This window comes from Arachis ipaensis, chromosome B06, assembly GCF_000816755.2.
Source record: "Arachis ipaensis cultivar K30076 chromosome B06, Araip1.1, whole genome shotgun sequence".
Taxonomy (NCBI): domain Eukaryota; kingdom Viridiplantae; phylum Streptophyta; class Magnoliopsida; order Fabales; family Fabaceae; genus Arachis; species Arachis ipaensis.
Genome location: NC_029790.2, coordinates 85,123,454 through 85,142,226, shown reverse-complemented (window position 1 = coordinate 85,142,226; position 18,773 = coordinate 85,123,454). Strand labels below are relative to the sequence as shown.

General features: G+C 36.0%; 3 protein-coding genes across 4 annotated transcripts; 1 reads left to right on the top strand and 2 right to left on the bottom strand.

Annotated features, from left to right (window-relative positions):
- Window positions 1,296–2,155, bottom strand: LOC110263772 (wall-associated receptor kinase-like 22). Its single transcript, XM_021105551.1, has one exon. It carries the CDS (start codon window positions 2,040–2,042, stop codon window positions 1,296–1,298), a length of 747 nt encoding a protein of 248 aa, XP_020961210.1. The 5' UTR covers window positions 2,043–2,155.
- Window positions 4,290–14,255, top strand: LOC107648262 (subtilisin-like protease SBT4.15). Of its 2 annotated transcripts, XM_016352199.2 has the most exons (13): window positions 4,311–4,445; window positions 4,560–4,677; window positions 8,276–8,487; window positions 8,618–8,709; window positions 8,916–9,013; window positions 9,115–9,258; window positions 9,334–9,439; window positions 9,861–10,371; window positions 11,043–11,143; window positions 11,217–11,444; window positions 12,224–12,332; window positions 12,424–12,637; window positions 13,154–14,255. In XM_016352199.2, exons 2-13 carry the CDS (start codon window positions 4,587–4,589, stop codon window positions 13,693–13,695), a joined length of 2,448 nt encoding a protein of 815 aa, XP_016207685.2. In that variant the 5' UTR covers window positions 4,311–4,445; window positions 4,560–4,586; the 3' UTR covers window positions 13,696–14,255. The 2 variants fall into 2 exon arrangements, 1 of the variants encoding a protein (XP_016207685.2); XR_002348913.1 differs by lacking the exons at window positions 8,276–8,487; window positions 8,618–8,709; window positions 8,916–9,013; ... (6 more) ...; window positions 12,424–12,637; window positions 13,154–14,255 and adding an exon at window positions 7,319–7,590 and having other exon boundaries at window positions 4,290–4,445.
- Window positions 14,105–18,767, bottom strand: LOC107648841. The gene is made up of 6 exons (XM_016352652.2): window positions 18,429–18,767; window positions 17,039–17,218; window positions 16,890–16,967; window positions 15,821–15,886; window positions 15,464–15,529; window positions 14,105–15,376 (listed from the first exon to the last, which is right to left on the bottom strand). The coding sequence occupies exons 1-6, from the start codon at window positions 18,636–18,638 to the stop codon at window positions 14,498–14,500; spliced, it is 1,479 nt and encodes a 492-aa protein (XP_016208138.1). The 5' UTR covers window positions 18,639–18,767; the 3' UTR covers window positions 14,105–14,497.

The following is an 18,773-nucleotide window of genomic DNA, read 5'->3' as shown; positions in this document are numbered from 1 at the left end:
ATTTGAATGATATTTTAAAGTTTACATTAGACTATAATTATATTTTCATGTGTTTATTTATATTTTATTTATTATTTTATTATAAAATGGTTTTTTTAGTTCAACCACGGTCAAATCGATTGAACCTATGAACCAATGAACCAATAGCTAGAGCGGTTCGATGATCGGTTCGGTTTTCAGAACCTTGCATAAAACACAACAACACATAGTAGAATCCAAAAATGTGAATTTTGTACTAAAACCTATGAAAATATAATAAAACTTAAACAAAACATGCTAAAAACTATATAAAAATAATGGCAAAAAACGTATAAAATATCCGCTAATCAGTTCTCAATTATCATTTTTATACAAAGAATTTTCATATAAATAGTCATCTAAAATTTGATAAATCTTACTTTAAAAGAGATATAAAATTTCATGAAAAAAATAATTTATTTTTAAAATACATATTTCTTAAAATACATAGTAGATTGTAGAATAGCAGAAAAAAATTGAAATACATATCAAAAAAATTTTTTTACATCTAAAATATTTTGCAACACATCAGATTGTTTTCACAAAGCATGATTCTTGAGTTTTCTTCCTCCATGAGTTGGAATTAGAAATTTGGTTAGATAAGATTAATGATCAAATTAGTCTTTAAAAGATAAATTACCTTTTAAATTTGTTTCTAAAAAATTTTGTTAGTCAAATTTATTATTTAAAAATTATAAATTAATATTTTTGTCCTTCTGTCACTCAATTAATAATTTTTATCAAAATTGACGATATAGAACGTTAACTGATAGCATATATGATACTTAGCATGTCCAATTAGACGTTGAACTAATATATTTATGAAAATCTATCAATTTTGTGTATTTTACTAATTATATAAAATCTAATCCTAATTTTTTATATTTATTATATTCTCAAAAATTTTTATATATAAGTTTGCAATTTCTTATTTTTAATTTAGAGTTTTAATAATTAAAAAATAATAAATAATAAAAAAATTTTCACTAAATTATCTTCTAACTCTTCTTACCTTATTAACTTCCGCTGAAGTTGACTCAATTTTATTTTATTTTATTTTAATTTTTTTTTGTTAATTTGCAAAATATTGATAGCTGAGAAAGAAATTATATACCGACATTGGGGTTGAAGTGGGTGCAACCTCCTGGAATGTAGGGATTGCCAATGAATCCTTGTTCGCAGTGACATCTCCGAGCTGAGTTCTTGAAAGATGATGTAAGTGTAACATTGCTGCTCTTGCAGGTTCCAGGGAGCCTTACTGATGAGTTACGAATCTCTCATTCTAACAACGCCAGCACGGTCTCCAAAACCGTCAGATCTTGAGCCCAACTGTAACCGGTATAGTAACCGGAACTATACTGTTTTATCATAATCGCCGCATAACTGCACTCATCATCACTACTCGCACTCGCATGACGATGATTACTATTGTTGATCCCGAAACTCTCCGTTGTCACGTTGAATTCCGAGATATACGAAGGCAAGGAGGTCACGCAGCAGTATTGGCCGTTGCAATTGCCGATATGAATGATCCTGTCGAAGTCGTCCTTGTCGCCGTTGCAAATCGAAACGCAGCTGCTAACTTGCGTCCCGTTGGAAACCAAGAAAGAGATTTCATTGCATCCAACTGATACAAACACGTTGTTTTCCTGCGAATACACGAAGGGGCTTCCGCTCAGGTTAACCACTTGCTTCTGATTAGTAGTAGCGTTGTTGTGTTTGCATTTCCAACGGTGAATTAGATTCTTGATTACAATCGTGCCTTCTGATACATCAATTGACGACACCTCCACTCCTATAGATTTCAGGTAAGGTGTGTGGTTCCTGCACTCTATTTGGAACCACTGGTCTGCATAGCATTTGGGTTCGTTCATTCCAAATGGGAAAGGGATACTAACACGTCCACATGTGGAATTGCAGCCAGGCTGCGCTGTATGACTATTTTTGTTTTCGTATTGTGCAGATGCCAGTGTATGTATAGCGGATACTATTAACATCACATGAAATCCAAATTGAAGAACCATTATTATTGTGGCTTAAAGGTGCCTCTCTGCATTTCGTTAATTAGTCTCGGACTATTTAGTATTTATGGACGATATTCCTCTAATGCTACTTTATATTAAGTTGCGTGCAAGTTGGCCCCTGTCCCCTGCTTCAAAATAAAAAAACATTACCCTAAAGTGGGACTGTGGAAGATTTGCATAGTGTTAATTCCATCCAATTAGGTCAACATAAAGTTTAAATGAGTAACATTCTTAGTTAAAGTTTTGTTAACATACAGGTTGTTAAGATTATCGTTAATATTTTTTAATTAAATATACAATACATATACATTGAAAACATTTTATATTAGCTTTTTTCTTCATCATTGATTTTTATTAATTTCTCAATAAATAAATATGTATGTGAATAATTGAATATGGACTACATGGAAAAAAAACCACTATTGTCACTAAGTTGGGGTGACTTTGACCCGTGGAGTCTGGGATCCACTCTCTAGCTTACTGCTACTTGTTAGCGAAAAGTCTACGAAGACCCGCATACATTAATTTTGAAGCTATTCTATTTTTTTCTTCGAAAGAAAATCTGAAGTGGTTGGTTGCATTTTCTGACCAGTCTGTTGGATTTGTAGTCTTCGATATATTATTACATAACTTTTGATCACTTAAATTGATTCAATTAAATAAAATCAGCTTATACATCTTATTTTTTCGAAATAATAATGCTTCAAGACGCTAGAGTCAAGTAGTCAACCCATCATGAAATTAAAGGCACTAGAGAATAATAGAGATGCAAGTTGCATCAGTTTGATTTTGAAGCTGAAAGCCTGAAATAGAAAACAAACTAGATGGCAACATCAAACGCGTCAATGGTGAATATTATGCGCGGAAGGAATGAAGTAATTAGCTACCAATACGCTATTCCATATAAAAAAAATATTTAATATTTTATAAAATTTAATTATTGGTATATTGCATTTTTTTTATCTAGTGTAAAAAATTTCATTGGTATGGATTGTGAAAAGGATAAGGGAGTACTCGCCAGCCGAGGTGGTGACGGGATTGGATCTTTAGAATGGTAAGAGATGGTACCTACAAAATCACTCTGACGCTCAAATTAAAATGAGTCTAAGTAATATAGGTGAGAGTTACGAGTGTGTAACGTATCCCTTTATATATAGTTTACCGTTGTTATTTTATCTTACCTTATAGTTGGGATCCAGACCCAGAGAGCCAAGTCATTACTTGGCCACTTGGAGAACCCAAAAATTTGATCAAGAACATCTAATATATTACATGTTTAATTTGTTTATTACAGTAAATTAGATTATTTTAGTGCTAATTATTTAGTTAAAAAAATATAAACTAATATCTATAAATACATATAAATACATAGAGGACCAAATTGATGTATAAACAAGTTGTATTTTTGTAAAACTAACCATGAAAATTTACATGCCTAATTAAAATATTAGATTAAAATCAATTTTCAATTAACAATTATTGCTCTATACCCTAATTGTATTATGAAAAAGTCTAGGAGGCCAGTAACTTTTGTGTTTTCTGGCCAGTACTTAACTATCAAAATAAAAGTGAGTAATCTCTCACCATTAAATATAATCTCATACCATTAAAAACATTATTAATGACCAATTAATAGTTATAAAACACCAAAATTACTAACCCTAACCTTCTTTTTGTATTATTATTATTTGTTTCCAAAAACAAATCCTAATTTACTAAACACTCCCCAAAACCTTTATGCCTAACATTTTCATTCTCTTCAACCGCCACAACCCCCTCCCTTTTCTTCCTAAACGCACACACACACCCATGGAGAGGAGAGAGCACGAGAGAGTTGAGAAGGGAGAGAGGGAGCCACGCCCTGCTACCGTCCAGTCCGTCTCGCCACCGTCGCCGTTGAGCGCTACCTGCACTGCTATTCATGCCCGCCGATCCCTTATTCAGCCGCCGTCGTTATTGTCGAGAGAAGGACGTCGTCGACGCTGGAGGAAGGAAGAACCACGTGAGAGCCAGGAGAGGAGGGAGCCTCTGCTACGTCACCGTAGTGCCTCCATCACTGCCGAACCGCCTTGCTGCTGCTAGCTCCGCCGCGTCTGGTTGCCGTCGAGGGAACCGTCACCGTCGCGACTGTGGGCATGGGCTTCGAAGGGAAGAGAACGCGATGACGAGAGGAGGAGCTGTGTCCCGCTTCTGCCACCATTGTCGCGCTCCACGGCCGCGCCAGGTCATCGTTGTTGTGGTCAGAAGCCGCCGCCGTCGCCGTCGCCGTTTGGGTCTGCCGTGGGGAGGAGCAGCGCTGACGTTGCCGGAAATCAGCTGCTGGAACCTCTGCTAGCTTGCCCTGTGCTGCTGCTTTGTCACCGGAGCTACCGTTGCTCCATCCTTTGAATTCCTTGTAGTACAGTGAGTTTTCTTGTCCCGAAACTCTTACCCGTTGTTATTCTGTTATAAGTTACTGTGGTCTTTGCCACGTTGGTACATTAGGATCAAGTTTCGGTTATTGCATGTCACGTTTAGAGTTGCGGTTGTTGCTGCGAAGGTGGAATGGAGTTATGGTTGCGGCCGCCGCTATTGTGGGCCAGGAGAAAAATGAGTTTCGACGCATTTTATGACTTTTGGGTTTTGACTATTCGAGGTAGGAGCTTTCTCTTAAACTTATTTTACTTTCAAGAATTTTTACAAGTCGATATTAATGCGAAAAATATACTTTTATGATTACGTGAGTCTTATAAATTGAATTGAATTATTTTGGGCAAATGTGATTGTTTACCTGATTGATTTACTGATTAAATGAGAATGATTGGTTAGTGGTTGCCTGATAACACTATGTTTGTTTTAGGATTGAAATATGATGAGTAATTTATAAAGTTGGGGTTTAATGATTAAGCTGGTTTCTTAATTGGTTTCTGAATTGTGATAAAATGATTATTGAGAGTTTGGACATGTTTTGATAATTGCGGCTAAATGATTGTGATTGATGGGATTGGTTGCTTGAGTTGAATTGGTGTTGTGATAATGAGTTACTGAAAATGATTTAATATTGGAATTGGTTTGATTTAATGGAAAGGATTTGAGATTTGGAAATGATTTGAAATGATTTGATATTGAAATTGGTTTGGAATTGGTTTGAATTTGAGAAATGGTTTGGTTGGGACCCGAGCAGAATGGCATAGTCCGAATTTTGGATGAGATGTCGAAAATTTTATAAGTTTTTAAGTAAAATTAAATCATTGGGATTGATTGGTGAAATGAAATGGTCTTTAAGTCTCTTTTGGAGAAAAGTCTTGAACTAAAGAAATGAGTTTTTGTTTGTTTAATTTTGGTTTAAGGATTATGTTTTTTAGGACTTTTAGGGAAAACTAACGTAATAGAAGTGAATTGGAGATTTAACTTACTTTGGTTTGGTTAATTATAAAAAGGATTATGATTTGGGTATTTAATTGAATTGAAAATGAGTTTTAGTGAATTGATATGAATTAAAGAGTGGTGTTTTGAGGATTTTAATGAAAAATAAAGTAAGGTAAGTGTGAATTTGAAAATAAAGGATTTTTCGAGTCTTTGAGAAAAAGTTTTGGAGCTTGAAAGAGAAGTTAAAGTATTCGAAATTTTATTTAGCAAAATGGAATGATTTCTGAGTCAGCGAGTCCTCTGGGAATGTTTTGAACTTAAGAATGAAATTGAAATCGATTTTGGAAACTTGGTTAACTTCAAAATGAGTTTATTTGATTGATTCTAATTACAGAGTTACGATTTGAGGACTTCAAAGAACTTAAAGTAATGAGATTGATTTTTGAGAAATTCGTAAGTGCGATAAAAGAAAAAGTTTTATGTCGAGTGAATGCTTGACTACCATTTTGAGCTGTTAAACTTCTCCGGTGAGTTGTAAACTCCCGTAATCTCCGTATGGTGTATGAGAACCAGTTTAAAATCTCTGAATGTGCTAGGGGTGGATATAACAGATTAAGTTGAGTAATTTTTCCAATAAGAATCTTGTTAAATGTAATATGATTAAAGTATGTGATATTAATTGATTGCCTGGCAAGAACGGTGGTGCCATCCCACTTGCTCAGTGTGTTGTGAATTTGTGGAGATGGTGGTTTTATCCCGCTCACGGTGAGGATGGTGGTGTTATTCCACTCGCGGTTTGACGACTATTATTCTCGTGATAAATATAAATATAAACACTTATGGTGCCGATTATGATTATGATTATGATTGAGTTTGATTATGATTCTGAGCATGATTGATTGTGAATATTATTGAAATGTCATTACTGAATTAGCAAGCATGGTTGTTTATCCCGCTTGCATGGTAAGGTTTGGGTGTTATCCCATTTGCATGATATGATTTTGAGCACAGTCTCGTGAGGACGGCAATATGTAATGCTCACTTGAGATGTTGTGCATACGACTCAGTGGAGACGGCGATACGTAACGCCCACTTGAAATCGTTTTGGCACTGGGCAAGGATGGATGTCTCATCCCGCTTGTCCATGGTTGCGCAGTGGGGACGGCGATGCATAACACCCACTTTCTCTCGGATGAAAGGTGAGATGGCACTCTCCGTTGATGTGTGATGGCACTCTTCGTTATTTGGCACAATTTATACCTCTAGGAGAAGGTGAGACGGCACTCTCCATTGAGATAATGGTACCATGATTTGTATAATTTCTCCTGGGGATGCGCACGAGAGACCGATCCGGGATGTCAACCGGATTTAGTGTCGGGTTTGGCAGATAGCTGACACGTGAGCTCATGGCCAGTAGGACAGACATGCATCATACTGCATGTGTTTGCATTTGCTTGGGTCTGCATAATTGCTTGGTTTGCCTAATTGACATCCTGTTAACTGCTAATTGTACTACTTGTTACACTTGTTCGTTTGTGCAATTGTTTAACTGTCTATGTGATTGGGACTTGTGGTTTCGGATTGTCGTAGTTTGCGTATATGTTGGGCCAGAGGCCGTGATGTGATATTGTTTTGGGCTGGAAGCTGTGATTTAGTTATGTTATATTAGATGAATCAGCGGTGAGTTTGGTGAAATTGCTTCTTTGGTATATGTAGTGAAATGCTATGATATATATTTGTTTTGATTGGAGTTTTTATTAGTTGAAATATAAATTTGAATTTTTGCTAATCAACTGTTGATCGGTAAGATTCATAAGACGAGCGATGATCACTACGGTTGAAATATATCCTCTTATGACAATTTCTAAAATTCCTTTGGTGAGACCTTGTGGTTAGGTTCTCACCCCCTACAACCCTCTGTTTTTCAGGAAATGGACGAAAAACCTGCAAAGACCTTTCTAAGTATTTCGGTTATGCTGTATCTGTTTTAATGCCTTAGTTATTATTTTCCCTCCCTATTATTTATTATTATATCTTGTAGAGAGGGATAGGAGTTGTAATGAGATATGTATAAAGTTTGGGATGTTATTTGTATGAAGGTTTCTTATTTTTATATTTGTGCGCGCGTGGACGCGCCCGCGCCGCTCTGTAATTGAAGTGTATGTATGCATGATTGTATAATAAAAGAAAATAAAAAATATTTCCAGTTTTTAGCACAAAGTAAAATGCAATGTGGTTCTTCAGTTTAGAGGCTTCCAATACGTAAAGATATATTTAAAGTCGTTGTAATACTCTTCGCTATCAGAGTGATGTAGTCGGAAGTATGACATTCTAGTAGTAAGAGTATTATAAATATACTAGGTGTCATATATGATGTGACATGTGAGTTAATCTTTTATACTATCAATCAATCGTTGATGAAAATCGTTAATTAAGTGATTAAAAAATAAAAATAATTAATTTATAATTTAGAAAGACCGATTTAATTGATAATATCTTTTAAAAACACATACATTTAAAAAAAAAATCATTTTTTAAGGATTAATTTAACTGATTAGTTAATTACTCCATCCTTATCATTGTTACCAAGTCTTTGCTTGATTCACGGGCGCGGCTACTGAAACTAATCGTACATTGACTGAAGCACGTCGGTAAAATGGTAATAATGGCCATTACTTAAAACCATTTAAGATCCAAAATCCAAGCAGCCAAATTCTCATCTCTGATCTTCTGTTCTGTTCGATTCTGAAACCCTACTGATCCTCAGCAGAAAATGTTAGTCAATTCTTGTCACATTCCAACATATGCGCCCTGCGCTGTTGCAGCATATACGTGCAAGAAAATTAATTCATTAGTTTATAAGCCATTTCTTTTCTTTTTTGTAGAAACAAACTATCGTGGATATTGGATAGCAGTGACTAACTTCGGACATTATTGTTTTCTGTTTTACACCACGACGCACACTGTTTTTAGAGGGGGAAAAAAAAAGGGTAATGCAATTATGATGTCACAGAATTTGCCACTGCCACTACTACTTCTCTTTTGTTTCTTTTGCTCACCCATACTTATCCAAGGATCAAATCAAGATGAAAGAAAGGTAATAAGATCATCCTTCCAAATGAAGGAGATCATTTTTATTTGCTGTTGCATTTGGTTTTTGTGGGGTACCACATTATTGCTAATGGCATTAATTTATAATGGTTCTCACACTAATTGGTTTCTAACAGCCGTACATTGTATACATGGGAGAATTACCAGAGACAAGAAGTTATGCCGTGGAAGACCACCACCATAATCTACTGACTGCAGCGATTGGAAAGTAAATAATCTTAATTAGGCAGTGAATCTTACATAATATGTTACGTTACACTTCTTGGTTTTAGAATAACCGTCAATTTAGATAATATAAACCCACGTTACAAAATCCATATCACATAGATTGTGTTTTAAATATCATTTTATTCAAGCTAACAGTTGCTTTAAATAATAGAGTAATTCATCAACGTTTCTTGTTATATTCCACAGCAAGAAATTAGCGAGAGTGTCGAAAATACATAGCTATGGAAAGAGCTTCAACGGATTCGTTGCGCGACTTTTGCCACATGAAGCAAAGAAACTGCAAGGTAATAATGATGGTAACATTTAGTCACAGAACTAGTGTATAGTTAATCCATCAATGTGTTTGATGTTAATTCGCATTATTATGTTTATGATGCATGCACAGAGGAGGAGAATGTGGTATCTGTGTTCCCAAACACACGGCAAAAACTACACACGACAAGGTCTTGGGATTTCATAGGAATGACCAAGAAAGTGAAGAGACGCAGCAACATAGAGAGCCACATCATTGTGGGTGTGCTAGATACAGGTAACACTAGTAACTTAGTAAGGAAGAAATTAAAAAATAATGGATGATGAAAAAGTGTTGGCTCTATTGAAACAGGAATATGGGTTGATTGCCCCAGTTTCAACGATAAAGGGTATGGACCTCCACCACGACGATGGAAGGGCAAATGTGTTACGGGAGCCAACTTCACTGCTTGCAACAAGTATGCATATATTTTCACTTAATATCTATCTCTATCTATTAATTAATAATTGATTACAGTAGATTATGTATGCACTAAGCTAGAGTGGATAAAAGAAACATTTTTTTTAAATTAATTTGAAGACCACTATTCAAATAAAGATATTTTTATATAAAAATAATAATCTTCATGTGAATGATTACTTAATTTAGTCTATATACTTCATATTTTTATAATTCACGAGAAAAAATGTAGCCATCAATGTTAAAATTTAATTATTAGAATCATACAACAAGCTATTATGCTTATTAGTTTTTGAATGGATGATCCAAGGTTTACTAATTTTCTATAATATTCCGTTTTGTAGAATAATTAAGCCCATTGTGATGGAAATTTTTGCATGGGTTTTCATACAACGTTGACTCCATTCTCCCATGTGCAGCAAGGTGATCGGAGCAAAATACTTCAACCTGGACCCAGTCAGCCAAATGCCCGACAACATCAGCCCGGCGGACGACCAGGGCCACGGCACTCACACTTCCTCCACGGCTGCGGGCGTAGCCGTGGAGGATGCAAGCCTCTACGGCATTGGCAAAGGCACTGCACGTGGTGGCGTCCCGTCTGCCCGCATTGCCATGTACAAGGTTTGCTGGACTGTTGGATGCAGCGACATGGACATGCTTGCCGGCTTCGACGAGGCCATTGCTGATGGCGTCAATTTAATTTCGGTCTCAATTGGAGGGCCTTCCAGGGAGTTCTTCAATGACCCTATTGCAATTGGTGCATTCCATGCTATGAAGAGAGGGATTCTCACTTCTTGCTCTGCCGGCAATGACGGTCCTCACCTTTCCACTGTTGAGAATGTTGCTCCTTGGATACTGACGGTGGCTGCTTCCACCGTTGATAGACAGTTCACGACGGTGGTATCCTTGGGGAATGGCAAGAACACCACAGTGAGTACTACTAATTAGCATATATTCAACTTTAATTTATTGGTAATTTAATTTATCGGTAATGTTAAGAAGATAATAACTAAAATTACCTTATTTAATATAGCATCTATCATTACATATTTATCATATCTAAAATCCAATATAAATTATTCTAGTGGTTAGCTCACTAGTCTCCTCAAGCAAGCGTCGCGGATTCGAATCCCGCCTTGTATATGTAGCATTTGATTGGTTAACGACAAACCCTTAATTAAAATCCGATTCACCACAGATTAGATCTTAGTCTATTGGGTTGGGGATACCATGAGAAACAAAATTTATCACATCTAAAATTACATAATTATTTTAGCGGTAATTTACAAATGCTAAATAAAGTATCTAGAATGTCTGGGTTGATTTTCTATTATTGTCCAAACATTATTGTAATTCTATACTCTCTGTAACTAACGAGAAATTCTTGTATCGTATTAAAAGGAAAATAGTGTTATTCTGGCTTATTAATCCATCTATTTATAAGTTAAATGTATGTAATAATAACAGATGCAGATGATAAGTACTTACATTCTAGCTAAAAGGTAATAGATAATTGGATGCACAAAAATTACTTTCCAAAAAATCTTAATTAAGCACTGAGTGGTTATTACAAGTAGCTTATTTGGAAGTTTGTTTTGTAGGGACTATCTATCAATACCTTTTGCCCCGAGCAAAAGATGTACCCGTTGACTAATGGAGTGCTTGCTGCTAACGGAACTGGAGATGGCTATGGCAATCCAATGTATTGTTACTGAACCCTGATGCGATTTAAAAGAACTTGTGTATTTATCTAATAATAAATTATTATGATGCAGTTCTTGTGATTATGGGACATTACAGAAGGACAAGGTGCAGGGAAAGATAGTGTACTGCCTAGGGGGAATGGGTAATCAAGACTTGATCATCAAAGAATTGGGTGGAGCAGGGACTATCATAGGCCTTGATAACAGAATAGATGACTCCTACAACGTAGTTATTCCAGCTACGTTTGTTGAAGCCAATACTGATGGCAGAGACATTGATCTCTACATCAATTCCACAAAGTACGTTTACCCTCAAAATCCTCTTAATTCAAAACTGCCCACATTACACTATGTGATTACTAGTGAAATTTTAAATTACAAGAATTTGGATATGCGGTTAGGATGGCTCTAATTAGAGAACCAATACATTTCCAACAATCAGCCAACAATTTCTTTCCGTCAACAGGAGAAAGAGAGAAAAGAAAAAGAGAGTAAAAAAAGCATTTATATAAAAAATGCTATTTGCACATCAAAATTAGCTAATATGTATTTGTATACAAATATATGTGTAGTTTAATTACACTTTTAGTAAAATTGCAAATTGGTCCCTACATTTTAAAAGTTTGTAATTGGGTCTTTAAAGAAAATTAAAATTTGTAATTTAGTTCCGTCGTTCAAAAAGTGTTTGATTTAACAGAATATTCTCAGCATTTTCTCTATTTTAATAGAATATTCTCAGCATATGCTGAGAATATTCTGTTAAATTAACACTTTTTGAACGGTAAGGACTAAATTGCAAATTTTAGTTCTTTTTAGGGACCCAATTACAAACTTTTAAAGTGTAGGAACTAATTTATAATTTCACTAAAAGTGTAAGGACCAAATGTGTAATTTAATCTTTAATTTATTTTTAATGTGTATTTTATATATTAATATATATTCTATGATGGCTGATTTTGGTTGGTGATTTTGATGTATACCTAGCAGCTGAATTTATTATTTATATATATCATCACTCTTTTTAAGTAACGATAAAAATTCACTAACTTGAGGGAACCTATGCGAAAATTTGATATCAGGGATGCTACAGCAGTGATACACAAGACAACGAGTACAAAGATCCCTGCTCCATTTGTTGCTTCTTTCTCATCAAGAGGCCCTCAATTTATCAACCCAAACATCCTCAAGGTGATTCTTGTCCACGTCCCTATCTTGCAACCATGCGTTTGATTTTGCTTGGTTGGTTTCTAAACTTGTTTACATTGAATATATTGCAAAGCCTGACTTGGCTGCTCCAGGACAAGACATTCTGGCTGCATTTTCCAAATTGGCAACAATAACAGGGTACCCTCAAGACTCACGTTATGAAGTTTATAATATATTATCAGGGACATCAATGGCTTCCCCACATGCCATTGGAGCTGCTGCCTATGTCAAATCTTTCCACCCTGATTGGAGCCCTGCTGCAATTAAATCAGCCCTCATGACCACTGGTGAGAATTTCCTATCCAACACCTGACAAGTAAAGTAACATTTTTAGGTTTTATAATTTCAAAGCCTTTTCTTTGTTTACTTTTTAAGAGTGTTTTTAATTAAATTACAATGACAATTTTGATAAAATACACACACATAAGTATGTCCATATATTTTAAAAGTTGCATATCTAACTAGAAATGAAAATTTTCTCGAATGCTTTTGAACGAGTTAGAAAAGGTTCTTATTCTAATGCATATTAAAAATGTCTAGAGATACGGAAAAAGTAAATGCAATATTTTGTGGGTCTCCTCTTTATTTTTCTTTATTTTTTTTTGTGTTTATTCTGTATACTATTTACGGTTTCAATTTGTCTATGAATGTGAATCTAAAAACCCTATACCCTAAAAGGGTATACTTCCCCTTTAAAAGCGAATTCAAACGCACTATAATTACAACGAAAAAAACTATTTATTCTTTGGTGCATCACACTAAATTTTATTTCCTAATCCAACATTTTCATCTCCACGATTCAGCTACCCCCTTGAAAACAAGCGATAATTTCTCGGAGCTGGCAGCTGGGGCAGGACAGATAAACCCAGCTGGAGCAGTTCATCCTGGCTTAGTTTATGACATTAGAATTGACTCCTATGTCGCCTTCCTATGCAAGCAAGGCTACAACGCCACCAACATTGGCATGCTTATAGGAACCAAGAATTTTGACTGCGCAAGCGCCAAGCTCGCGCAAGGCACCGATGGACTCAACTACCCCACCGTGCATCTCCAGCTTATGTCTGCTAATGAAAAGATTTCCGCAGTCTTTCATCGGAGAGTGACTAATGTAGGATATGGGACCGCAACATATAAAGCTAAAGTTACAGCACCTGAGGGTGTTTCAGTTCAGGTGATCCCAGATACGTTGGTGTTTAGTGGATTGCATCAAGAGCTGTCGTTTAAAGTTGTCTTAAAGGGGCCACCAATGGCGAACGAGACACGGGTGTCGACTGGATCAATTGAATGGCAAGATTCTAAACACAACGTCAGAAGTCTCATACTCGTATACAAACCAATGTTGTAAAGCGGCAGAAGGCACATTTCAAAACATAGGATTTCATAACTTATGTATTTAGTCCCGAACAGTTCTGATATTTTGCTTTCATTGTAAACATTTAGGTTAGTTATATGGTTTAGCCTAATGAATTTTAGTGCACGAATGATCAAATCTTTCTGCTTGCGAATTGTGAACGACATGAACCCATGCATCACTCCATTTTTTCTCCCTATCGGTCTGTTAACAGATGATAACCATTCTAATTAAGTTGTTTGCAGCAAGAACGTTTGTTGAGCCATATCACCGGGTGCGGGTGAAACGGGACACTTGAACATTGCTAAATTGCTGGCGGAAATGCGCTCCTAAAATGGACCAACCGTTATGTTAAATAACTTTTAAAAGTAATATGACTCAGACTTGGTGATTGTACAAGGCATGCAATAAATAGGATTAACTGCTCAAAGCCTTAAACATAGTAAAGTTCGAGAATCCGGATGATAATATCTAATCGACTACCAATAAAACAACTCAGCTGGTTTCGCTACTTCACAAAACCAACGATCCCACTTTTTCTCTTCCCTTGGGAGGATAATCCTCCCAGTAAGGAATTTGATAACAGAGAAGGAAAGCGTGTAAAAAACCCATACAAAAAAAAGGCTTAAACTCTACCAAAGTGCTATATATGTTTTGGTCTTCATTCTGGTCCCTCAACGGTCAACGGATATAGTTAACATGTACTCGCCTTAATTTTTCCATCAGGTCATAAGCAGGTGCGAACTGTGAAAGCTAGTAATGGTGCACATTTGATCCATAAGATTATATTGAGAAGTCAACAATGCATTCCGGACTGTCGGTTATGGATGCTCTTAAACCTAGTTAGTTCTTTTCTCCTCTTTCTTGCCTCTGCCGCAGCAACAGCATCCACTACATTTTTACCTGAGCATAAGACTTTTGTTTGTTGCTTTTCCTGCGGAGAAGTTGCAGTGTGAGATGTTGTTGAAGACAGAGATAACTTAGGAACAGAATGTAGTTGAAGCTCGAGGTCGTGTTCTTGTTCTTGCTCTTGCTTGACAGCAGATACATGCCCATTATGATCAAGTGAAGGTCCATGGAAGTTCCCTATAATGTGACTTCCAGTTTTCTGCTCAGCTCCATTCAATGGAAACATTATAGTTGTGTGGCCAGCATCATGAGTTGATCTGGCCTCTGTCCACCCAGAAGCTACAGTTTTAGCTTTCATTGGTAGATCTGGTTGATAATCCACAGTTGCCGCTGTATTCAAAGACAAAGAAGAACTACACTGTTTACCTAGAGAAAGTTCATCTCGTTTATCAATTAGGCCAATGGAAGGTGGGGCTGGTTGTCCATTTCCAAAATCTGGAAGAGGGAATAACCAGGGACATGGTACCATGTATAATGGATTTTGTGTCCTATTGTCATTTGCAAGGCTATTTTGCTTGTGAAATGAGCCGGTCTCAGAAGAGCACGGCAGAGAAACAGTAGGCGGAACGGGAATGGAACTAAATGGTTGATGTTGTACTTGAACTGGATTAGAAGACTGAATGATGGGAGGCCAAAATAATTGTGTAACTGGAAAATGGTTACAAACGAACCATGGGGCATTACCAGATAAATTTGTTACCTCGGCCATAGATGATTCCTGTTCAACAGGAGCTTTGTCTACCTCACTGTTTATTGTCTTGGCTATCTGCAAACGGAACCCAGTATTTATCTACTAGTTTTGCAAGCAAGAAGATTATGCTCTTGTGAATCTCTTAATAGCAGAATATCTTACTTGTGCCTTTAAATGCTTATTTGTAGTCTCCAAAGACTGATACTCTTTCAAAGCCATTTCCTTCTCCTTGTCACCAGAAATTTTATAAATGTGGAGTGAAGATCAGACAAACATCCAATAATAATAATAATAATATCTTAGAGAGTGCCTCATCCATGAAAATGAAGAAAAGTGGTGAACAATACCGTACCTCAACTATGCTAGATGTACACAAAAATTAACCACTAAAATCAGTCACCAGAGTAGAATACATATTGGAATACAAAATATACATTAAAAATAAATTAAATTATACATGTATTTGTACACAAATACGTGATGGCTGATTTTGGTGTATAACTAACATATTTGCCGTACCTTCTTCAGGTTTTCGTTCTCCAACACTAAATTGGAAGCTTTTCTGGTTAAATCTTCGCACAGAGCCTGAAGCAAACCAACAAACAAACATGAAAAAAAAAAATAAACTACTCAATCTTCCAAATAAACAATAACCCGTCAGAACAATTAGACACTTGCAAGAATACTTCTTTCTTTTTCTCTGTTCTCTTCTATGTCAGTTTAGAAATATCCGTGTATCAGGTGTCTTCTATATTTACTCATTTACACAAGTAATATGGAACGAAATCTACAGTGTCACCTTTACATAGAAATTAAACTGTCTATAAATCGAAATTTTCATGTGAAAGTTATGCTTGAAAGGTTTTGCTAATTAAAAGGATAGATTACCTTGCATAATACATAGCATGCCAATATTGCATTTATTCCAAATAGGCATACCAATACAGACATTACTCACTTACATCACAGATATGGTTTTATATTTAGTTTTGATGACTTCTTTAGTTTGGGAATGAAGGACGTATCACATTTATTTAAAACTAGGTTTCTGCATGCCCAACTATTAATATAATCAAAATAAGACTTGTTATTGTTACTATGCGCTATGGGAAAGTACATGCATAACCACGTTAACTTCAGGTCACATATCACGCCCATTTATGGTTCATTACCAACAATGATGCTTCATGTAATTTGCATTCTAAAGTTTCTGTCATTTTGGTTACTGGCACACAAGGACTGTGGCTATTCTCCACGTTTGAAGGATGTTAAAATAAATAATTGCTGTTCTGGACTGTGGATACATTCATTTGCCTCAAGAAATGTGTAGATCATCATCAATTAATAGTGTGAATCAATAATGTCCAATTAACTGTGTCAGAGAGGGAATGAATAATAAATCAGCTAATGTAAAGATCCTTCCTGAAATGGAAGAAATGATAAAAAAGAACAGGCAATATAAGTTGACAAATAAACTACGTGGTCAACAATAAAACATGAAGCCAAGATTGGTAGTACTGCAAAACACACCAAGCATTGGCTAAGAGCGTGTTTGGTCAAGATTTTATGCAGTCTATAAGCAAAACACCTGTCTACGACGGATTGTCTGCCTAGCTGACTCTCTATTTGCCAATATTCTGCGAATCCTCCGTGCTTCTTTTTCTTCCTAAACAAACAGCCAATTAGATTTCAAGTGCCAAACCAATGCAGTGGAGGAAAATTCAAGCTTTCTTATACCTCAGTTAAATTACGCCTTGACTTGCTGCAGCGAACCGCAGAGTAACTAGTAGTCTTCAGTGAATCAGCATCCTGCTCCATCTTCATATGTCTTGCACAGTCATCCTGCCTCCCTTCTCTTTGTTCAGAATTACAAGCAACTGATCGTTCATCTAGCTGCTGGCGTGCAATAGCTTCTCCCTGCCAAAATTAAACCAACAAAGCTGGTTGGTAAAATGTGGTGTTAACAAAAACAGTATTATTAAAAGGGAAATACAACATATTAGATCAATATTGGTCATCAAATTGGAGGAAGAATAAGAATGCAACATTATCCAGGGCTGTCTACTTTTTTGTAGCTGTTTTTATGAATAGTTTCTCGTTGTATGAAGCCTTTTTCCAAATTGTACTATTTCTAAATTCTACATGAAATGTTACAACTTGGTAATACTCTTGATTAAAGGGTGTGTTCTACAGTTAATTGACTTATCCATTTTCATTCAAAGTAAAAAGAAAGAATAAATTAAATGATTTATCCAAGTTAAGTGAAGTTATTTGTTTTTTTCTTCCAGAAAATGTAGGGGCAAGATTGTTTATCAATAATAAGCAATAATACTAGAATAAGGAAATCATAAGGAGATGCAGAAAGTTTACTTAGGCATGACACACTTCACCAAGGCTGTGTTTTGAAGTGAAGCTGGGATTGAGAAATATTATAAAAAATTGAAACTTAGTCCCATTCCCCGTCCCCTGTCCTAGTCCCAAGAAAGAAACAACCGCAACTTAAACGACGTCATAGATTGATAGCCCCGAATATTCATATATTATAATAACAAAATATATATAATTTAGGTTACAAATTCTATACATATTTTAACTGGTTTTCTTCAAATGGACGAAGCTAGCTATGATGAAATTGCTATTGTGCCCTTGAGCTTTTCTCCTTTTGCATGTTTCCTAAATTTAACAAACATGAAAGGTTAAATCCACACACTAAAAAGAGACTACGCATTCTTCTTCATCTCTAAATAAGGTTAAGGAATTGCACCCCAATACCAATCTCGTTCATAATCGTGTTCTTTTCTTAGATAACAGTTTTGATCAATTATGGAAAACTAATCCGACTTCACACGTCAGAAACTTGAAATAGTAATAGTAACTTGACTCAGCTTCACTTCGTTCGTTGGCATAAGGAATAAATTGATTAATGTTATTTCCCATATAGTTTATCTGTATTTGTTGTTGACGCGTGCTTCTATAGTAATATTTATTTTTTCAAAATATTGACTATTTCTCATGCGTTTAACTGTTAAATTCTGATTAGATTCTCGTGATTAAATAAAATCAAAGAGTATATAATCAAGTAATTAGTTAACAGAGAAAACAAAGTCGTTAAAAACAAAACACTAACCCCGGAGGGAGGGGCAGAGCGGGAGAGATCCAAGTGCGAGTGGCGCATGAAGTGTGGTGCGTCAGGGAAACGAGAGCCGGTGGTCTCGCGCATGGCGAGGTGCGCCAAGTCGGCGAGAGTCTCTGCCGCTTCAATTTCCGTCTTAACGAGGTGATCCGCACAGTGCTCCTCCCACGCAGACGAAGAAGACGACCGCTTATCTGTTTCCATCCCCTCCACGGTGAAACAAACAACAGAAAAAAAAAAGTGTAACCGTGCAAAGGTGGTGAAGTGAAAGAGATAGTGCGAGGGAAGAACCGAACAAATAAAGAGTGTGAGGGAGAGAGGGGAGGAAATGGAATGGTA